We start from the raw sequence: 8,639 nt of genomic DNA, 5'->3' as shown, positions 1-8,639 counted from the left end.
CTCCAAATATGGATGACAGCAGCGTCAACGCCCGCGTGCTAAACGAAGTCATCTGTAGAAAGAAACGGAAGAAGGAGGAGACGAATAAGAAAGAATAGAGGAAACAGAAAGAGAAAGAAAGGGAGAAAAAAGAAGGGGAGGCAGGAGAAGATGAAGGAGAAGGAGATAAGGAAGAAGGGAAAGAAGAAGATATAAAAGAAGATGAAGAAGGAAGAGATGAAGAACAATGAAAAAATAGATAATGAAGAAGAAGAACGAGGAAGAGAATAAGGTAGAAGAAAAAAGAAGAAGGAGAAGGAGATGGAGAAGATGTAACAGGGAAAAGAAAAAGAAGGAGAACAAGAAAAAGAGGATATGAAGAAGGAGAAATGAGGAGACAAAGAAGAAGGGAAAGAAGAGGGGGGAGGAGATAAGGAAGAAGTAATAGTAGGCGGACGAGAGAGAGAAGAAGGAAAAGAATGAGATGAAGAAGTGAAAGGGGAAAAGACAGAGCAATAAGGAGATGAAGGAAAATGAGGAGACAACAAAGAGGAGGAAAAAAGAAGCGGAAGGAGGAGAAGATGAAGGAGAAAGAGATAAATCGCAAAAAGCCGCTGCCTGACCAGGGTTCAGAAAATCTGCAAAGACTCCTCCCACCCCCACCAAGGACTGTTTTCACTGCTGGACTCTAGAAAGAGGTTCCGCAGCCTCCGAAGCAGAACCTCCAGGTTCTGTAACAGCTTCTTCCCTCAGGCCGTAAGACTCTTGAACGCATCATAATTAAATTATCCCCTCAACTCCCCCCAAAATGGATTAACTCGCTGGAATAAAAAAGACAATATAACATACATCCATAAATGTGGACGCATGTGAAAAAGTGCAATATATTTATCCGTACAGTAATCTATTTATTTATTTATATATATTTATTTATTTTATATATATATATTTATATATTATTTACATATATTTATGTATTTATATATGCACCGTATTGATTTTTTATCCTGCACTACCATGAGCTTATGTAACAGAATGTCGTTCTTATCTGTGCTGTAAAGTTCAAATTTGAATGACAATAAAAAGGAAGTCTAAGTCTAAGTCTAAGTCTAAATAACAATGAAAATAAGTAAACAAAGAGGAAGATAAAGAAAAATTAAAAAGAAGAAGATGAAGAAGAAAGAGAAATAGATGAAGAAGATGGAACAGCGGGAACATAAAGATATGGAGAAAAAGGAGGGAGGAAGGAGAAGTACATAACAATGATATGGAGAAATGAGGAGATGAAGAAGGGAAGGAACAAGGGGAAAGATGGGGTTATAAATAAGAAGTAAAAGAAGGAGGATGAGATAAAGAAGAAGAAGAAGCAAGAGATAAAATAAGAGTAAAAGGGGATAAAGAAAGAGAAGGGAAAAGACGGAGGACGGAGAAGAGGGGGATGAAGAAGGAGAATGAGGAGAAAAGGAAGCAGGAGAAGATGGAGATGAAAAAGAAGGCACACAAGGGAGGAGGAGGAGGAATGAAGAAGGATAAGTAGATTAAGAACAAAGAAAAGAAGACAGAGGATGAGGAGGAGGAGAAGGAGGAGAAGATTTCTGCTAATGAAGTCCTTAAAAATGACATCATCTTAACCTTATTATAACAACCTGTTCACTTCCTGTCATGTGACTCCTGAAAGAACATCAAAGATGAAAGTGTTTGGGTCAGTGTGGAAGCTTGGCTCCACAGATGGCGATTTAAGTCATGTGGCCATCACCAGGGGTGTGTGTGTGTGTGTGTGTGTGTGTGTGTGTGTGTGTGTGTGTGTGTGTGTGTGTGTGTGTGTGTGTGTGCGTGTGCATGTGTTTCTATTGAGAGGCAATATGTCCCTCGGACGCAGTGGACGCCAACTGGCACCAACAAGTGGACATGTTTAAACCAGTGTGTGTGTGTGTGTGTGCGCGTGCGTGTGCATGTGTGTGTGTGTGAAGCATACACAAGGAGACTGAAGTATGAGAAGAAGAGGCAGAAGAGAATGACGATGAATGAGGGCAGGATTAATGAAGGACAAGTTTTCCCTGACTGTACTGAAACATGATCATACTGCAATACGACGATGAGAGCCGAGGGAAACAACCATGGCAATGATCAGCTTGGCTGTTAAGACTACTCACACCTTCAGTGTCAAAGTGCTACTTCTAAAGTTTCGGACATTAAATAGATAGTTTGGAGTCACATGACTGGAGGAACTGCTCCTCCCACTTAACAAAAGTAACAGGAAATGATGCAAACAGGCTACGCTGTCTCTGATTGGTTGAGAACTGACACAGCATCGTATGTGGTACTGCATGTCACATGATCATACATGATGATTTCACTGAGTGGATCATACACGATGGACCAGGGTGGCCCTCTGTCGTCTTTAGGCATAAATTATGAAGCCTGAGCGATTATGGAAAAAAAATGTGAATCATATTTAATTGAACCTTTAACCTCAATTTTAGTTAATTCACCGTTACAATGCAATCTTTATTGTAGCTCAAGTGTGTCCAAACTGACATGGAAATTCTTATGGAGTTTTTTTGTCATTGAATTAATCACCTTAATGAATTAATCGTTGTAGTCCTATAACTACAACAATTAATTCATTAAAGTGATTAATTTAATAACAAAAACAACTTCAATTAATCATTTAATGAGTATAAATAATGAAAATGGTTAAAATCCGGACGGCATGGGGTGCCCAGAACTTTAAACATGCCAGGGCTTTCTCAACTATTTTCTGTCACGCTTCCAAGGAAGGAGTGCAATTATTTTTGCCGCAATCATAAATAGCACCATTTCTCTATACAACTAATATAAGTACACCTCTGCATAACAGTGTATCCATATTAACATTAAAGAAAACAAAAAACAAAAAACAAAGAAATACAGATCAAATGACAACAAATAATAACTTTATTGACATTGTTTAATAGTCTGTAACAGAAAAGATATAAAGTGCATCAATTTACCTTAAAAAAAATAAAATAATAATAACATTCTAACCGATAAGCAACATGAACAGAGGAGCACAATATACAGCATACAACATTTTAACAAACAAAACAAAAATGAATTAAACAATTTGTGTGGATTTTTTAAAATTTTTTAATGACCACGTTTTGGAGTGCACAGCTTTTTGAAGCAGGATTTGAAACATGATACTGCATGATACTGATAAAGCATGTTCTTCGGGGTCAAACGAAACACTGTTTACGAATCACAAAAATATGTAGACATGGTTTCTGCACGGCCGCTGCAATAGGAACAATGGTATGTGAGTGCCGTAATCTATGTGTTTTAGATGATAGATTTTTGTTTACGTTTTTATTAGGGCTGTCAAAGTTAACACGATAACACGTTAATTATACATTTCAATAATGGCAAAAACATTTATAACAGGCGATTAACGCAAACACTTCTTTTTTGACCCTCGAGCCGCGCCGTAGCGGGGGAACTTGGCTGCATTTCACCTGCTGCTGATGAGCCACAAGCGAGCAAAAATGGACGGAGGAAAGTCTACTTTATGGAAATATCAGATTCAAAATCATGGCAAGTTGTTCTCCCGACAAGAAAGGAATTTTTTTTGCCGTGAGAAGAGGTGACATCCCTGCAGCAAACATCCGCTGCACTGAAAATACTCTCTAAATTATGTCATAACATGTTCTGGTCGAGTCCTCAATTACAGAATGATTAGCAGGCTCAGTATTACATTTTATTAATTAAGAGAAAATGTTAAAAAATTGTCATGCAGAATATGAAGCCACCCCCCCTGAAAATGATCTGTCTGGGGTACACATATTAATGATGAAAAATGATACCTATCTGCGATTATCGCGATTCATTTTAAATTAACTTTGAACAATGCAAAATATTTGAATCGTTTGACAGCCCAAGTTGTTATTTGTATTAATGCACACATGTTAAAAGTGATTTTTCAATGTTGATGATGTTCATTTACTAGAAAAAAAGAAAGAAAGTTATGTCAAGCAGAAAAATAGTTGTTTATTTCACAAATTTTCCCTAAAAACACGCAATGAAGCTATAGAGTTTGTAATAGCCGATAACTCGATTAATCAACCAAACCAACTGATGGATTAATCGATCACTAAAATAATCGATAGCTACACACAGAGCCTACTGTCGTATGAGTTTAGTAGAATGTTGTACAAAATGTAATGCAGTGTAAATAGTATCAAACAGAGAAATGTTGGCAGTACTTTTATGAACCCAATATAAATTATTCATTTGTTATTATTGTTTAATAGTTTCATCATCAGCGTCGGCCATGTTTGTTATGTTAGTGTAGCCTGTGCACAAAGCTCACACATGAACATGTACAAAATAGCTTATTCAACTGTTTTCCCTAAATACCTACTGAGGCTCTAAATTGCTTTTATTTTATCTGATTACTCGATTAATCGACCAAACTCATCAATGGATTAATCAATTACTAAACTAATCAATAGCCACACACAGAGCCTACTGTAGTATGCAATTTGTAGAATGTTGAACAAAAAGTATTGCAGTGTAATTAGTAGCAAACAGACAAATGTTGGCAGTACGTTGATGAAGCCAATATGAATGATGCATTATTTGTTATTTATAGTTGCATCATCAGCATCAGCCATATTTGTTGTGTTTAAGCTGTAGCCCAGGAGTCCCCAAACTACAGCCCGCAAGCTTCAACAATCTGGCTCGCGGTAGGGCCCAAGCTAAAAATAAATAAATAAATATTTTAACATCTGTCCCGTCCGGCCACTGAAGTCAAATTTCACTCCAAAATACAGCCTGAATAAAGAACTTTAGAAACAACTATTACCAGGTTTTGGGCAAATAAATGACATGCATTCAAGTAAAACGTTCCTGGATGAAAGTCTGACAATAAAATATTGCATTTGTGTCCAAATATTGGCTTTTCATAAACTAATTTCAAGTATACAAGCGAGTAATCACCTGTGATTAGTCAGGATCAATCCAAATTCCAAAATGTGATGAATCTAATTGAAAAAAGTATTATATATATATATATATATATATATATATATATATATATATATATATATATATATATATATATATATATATATATATATATATATATAGAGGAGCCAGATGAGGTGGTTCAGGCATCTGGTCTGGATGCCACCCGAACGCCTCCCTAGGGAGACACGTCTAACCGGTAGGAGGCCACGGGGAAGACCCAGGACACGTTGGGAAGACTATGTCTTCCGGCTGGCCTGGGAACGCCTCGGGATACCCCGGGAAGAGCTGGACGAAGTGGCTGGGGAGAGGAAAGTCTGGGCTTCCCTGCTTAGGCTGCTGCCCCCGCGACCCGACCTCGGATAAGCGGAAGAAGATGGATGGATGGATGGATATATATATATATATATATATATATATATATATATATATATATATGTATATATATATATATATATATATATATATATATATATATACACATTTACACACACACACACACACACACACACACACACACACACACACACTCACACACACACACACACACACACACACACACACACACACACACACACACACACAAAATAGATTAACCGTAGAATAATACAGTCACCATGTATAGAACATTACGGTATGTTGATGTTGAATCCGTTAATTTTACAGTTGATAACTGTTTTTGTTCACGGTATATTACTATGAAAAAAAACTTGATATATTGTTAACTTGTTTACAAAAACTATTGCATTTACGGTAAAATACTGGCAGCCGTCGTTTGCAGGAATTCTTTGTAAATCAAATTAGGGCCAATTTTTAATGTTTCCAATCAGCCTATCATGTTTTTTTTTTATCATGCATGCTTTTGGAGGTGAGAGGAAGCCCCATAGAAGAGCCACATCGTCACGGAGAGAACATGCAAACTCCACACAGAAAGACCCCTTGCCTGGGAATCAAATCCAGGACCTTCTCACTGTGATGCACACCAATCACCAATACTAGTATCTGCAAAATGCTTGTGTTTCTAAGACATGTGAGCGGTACATGAGGATGTTAACTTGAAACTACAACTCACAATACGGCACTTTGATATTAAAAATGAGCATTAACTGTTCCGTATCGGTTAAATAGCTGCTTGCAACCAGTTCCAACACACTTAAGCACACACCGTGGTTCATTTCGATGCAATTTACAATGAAGCAGAGACATAACCCCTAAATGTCTGAAACCACTTGCCACAAAAATACAAGTGAACATATTGTCAACATTTGCCAACAGTTATCTAGGATAATAACACAATGCTGTAAATTTAATTGTACAATCTGCAAAATCTTTCATTTAGACAGAACCATGCCTTAAACTTTAGAGTATTTGCATGCTTGTGACTTTACAATATTTGCTAATGCATTGTACAATTTTTCATTATTTTCACAGTAAAGTCATGTGTTTTCTACGTATTACAACCATAGTAATTTAGGTTATCTACTGTTTGTTAGTTTACTACTGTGATCAACTATATTTAATTTTACGGTTTTTTACTGTTTCTATCTAACATATGATTGCAGTAGTTTTTACAGGTTTTTTTTTTTTTCAGTCTGACCCCCAAATCAAAAAGTTTGTGGACCCCTGCTGTAGCCTGTGCACAAACATCCATCCATCCTGTCCATTTTCTACCACTTGTCCCTTGCTGGAGCCTATCTCAGCTGCATTCGGGCGGTAGGCGGGGTACACCCTGGACAAATCGCCACCTCATCACAGGGCCAACACAGATAGACAGACAACATTCATACTCACATTCACACCCTAGGGCCAATTTTAGTGTTGCCAATCAACCTATCCCCAGGTGCATGTCTTTGAAGGTGGGAGGAAGCCGGAGTAACCGGAGGGAACCCACACAGTCACGGGGAGAACATGCAAACTCCACACAGAAAGACCCCGAGCATCGGGATCGAACCCAGGATCTTTGTATTGTGAGGCACATGCACTAATGGGTTGTACTTGTATAGCGCTTTTCTACCTTCAAGGTACTCAAAGCGCTTTTGACACTACTTCCACATTTACCCATTCACACACACATTCACACACTGATGGAGGGAGCTGCCATGCAAGGCGCTAACCAGCACCCATCAGGAGCAAGGGTGAAGTGTCTTGCTCAGGACACAACGGACATGACGAGGTTGGTACTAGGTGGGGATTGAACCAGGGACCCTCGGGTCGCGCACGGCCATTCTTCCACTGCGCCACGCCGTCCCTAACCCCTGGCCTACCACGCTGCCCGTGCACAAACATGTGACAAGTAAAACATTTTTTCAACTATTTCCCCTAAAATACGCCCTGAGGCTATAAAGTGTGTTTTGATTGAAACTGATTGATAGATTACGAAAATAATCAATAGCTGAAGCTTTATTTTAAGACGCTCACGTTGTGCAGTTGGCACACAATTTACAACTAATATTGCACAAAAGGTGCAAAACAAAAATAACCAACACAACAGTTTTGTGTCGGTTAGAAGTTCTAAATGTTGTTTTTTATTCTTTTTTTGAGTAATCGCCCAGCCCAAAGACAACCTGGACAATCTAGTGGCGATCAATTTGATGCCCTAAGACTCCACCACACAGTTGCTGTCCGTGGTGCTGAATAAACTACTAGGGAGTGTTGTCACATGCTAACAAGATGATAACACAACTAAATACACACACACTAAACAAAAATAACCAACACAACAGTTTTGTATCGGTTAGAAGTTCCAAATTTTGTTTTTTATTCTGTTTTCGAGTAATCGCCCAGCCCAAGGACAACCTGGACAATCTCGTTGCGATCAATTCGATGCCCCAAGACTCCACCAGTGAGTTGCTGTCCGTGGTGCTGAATACACTATTACACTAAGGAGTGTTGGCACATGCTAACAACATTATAACACAACTAAATACACACACGCACACTCATTCAAACACATGCAGAGGTTAGTGCTGCAGTGTGCTGGAATACAATCAGGCGATGATTTCCCCGACAAGGAGTTTTTAGAACACGCGCGCGCACACTCTCCTGGGGCAGATAGAGTGCGCTGGTTTCTGACAGTTACAGTGCACGCTAGTGCACATTCCTTTGCCAGCGCAAGCACGACAGCGTGCACACGGCCGCGCGGTCACGTACACACTTGAAGTAAATGGAGCGTCCTTCCAAAAAAAACAACAAATGCGAGCACGAGGTGAGGCGAGGTGAAGGGTCAGCGCGAGGAAGGAGGAGAAGGAGCCAAAGACGTGACTCACCTTGCAGAGCGAGGAGGTGCTGCTGTCATGTGAGGAGGTGTGTGATCACTGGAGGAGGCTCCCAACTGCAGCCTGTCCTTTCCTCTCTCTCTCTCTCTCTCTCTCTCTCTCTCTCTCTCTCTCTCTCTCTCTCTCTCTCTCTCTCTCTCTCTCTCTCTCTCTCTCTCTCTCTCTCTCTCTGTCTCTCTCTCTCTCCCCCTCTCTCTCTCTTGCTCTCCTTCTCACGAGTGTCTCCTCTCGTCCTCCTGCCTCCCCCTCCTCCCTCATCACTTCTCTCCCACTGCAGAGAAGCTTTGCTCATTTCTTTTTTTCGTGGGGTGAAGAGGAGGAGGAGGAGGGGAGCGCTGACTGAGGTCTAGGATGCAGCACAACATGGAGACAATTAGCTGT

General features: G+C 39.7%; 1 protein-coding gene across 1 annotated transcript in view; it reads right to left on the bottom strand.

The window, feature by feature from the left end:
* Nucleotides 1–8,404, bottom strand: part of LOC133610520 (voltage-dependent calcium channel gamma-7 subunit-like) — a 20,501-nt gene extending 12,097 nt beyond the window's left edge. The window contains exons 1-2 of the mRNA XM_061966855.2: nucleotides 8,250–8,404; nucleotides 1–52 (exon numbers count right to left, since the gene is read on the bottom strand). The exon at nucleotides 1–52 is cut by the window's left edge and continues 144 nt beyond it. Coding sequence (XP_061822839.1) covers nucleotides 1–52 — 52 coding nt within the window. The 5' untranslated portion in view covers nucleotides 8,250–8,404. The remainder of the gene's footprint in view (nucleotides 53–8,249) is intronic.
* Between the last annotated feature and the right edge of the window lie 235 nt (nucleotides 8,405–8,639).

This window comes from Nerophis lumbriciformis, linkage group LG11 (genome assembly GCF_033978685.3).
Source record: "Nerophis lumbriciformis linkage group LG11, RoL_Nlum_v2.1, whole genome shotgun sequence".
In the NCBI taxonomy this organism is placed as follows: domain Eukaryota; kingdom Metazoa; phylum Chordata; class Actinopteri; order Syngnathiformes; family Syngnathidae; genus Nerophis; species Nerophis lumbriciformis.
Note: the sequence above shows the minus strand (reverse complement) of the source record. Positions and strands in the feature narration are given on the sequence as shown.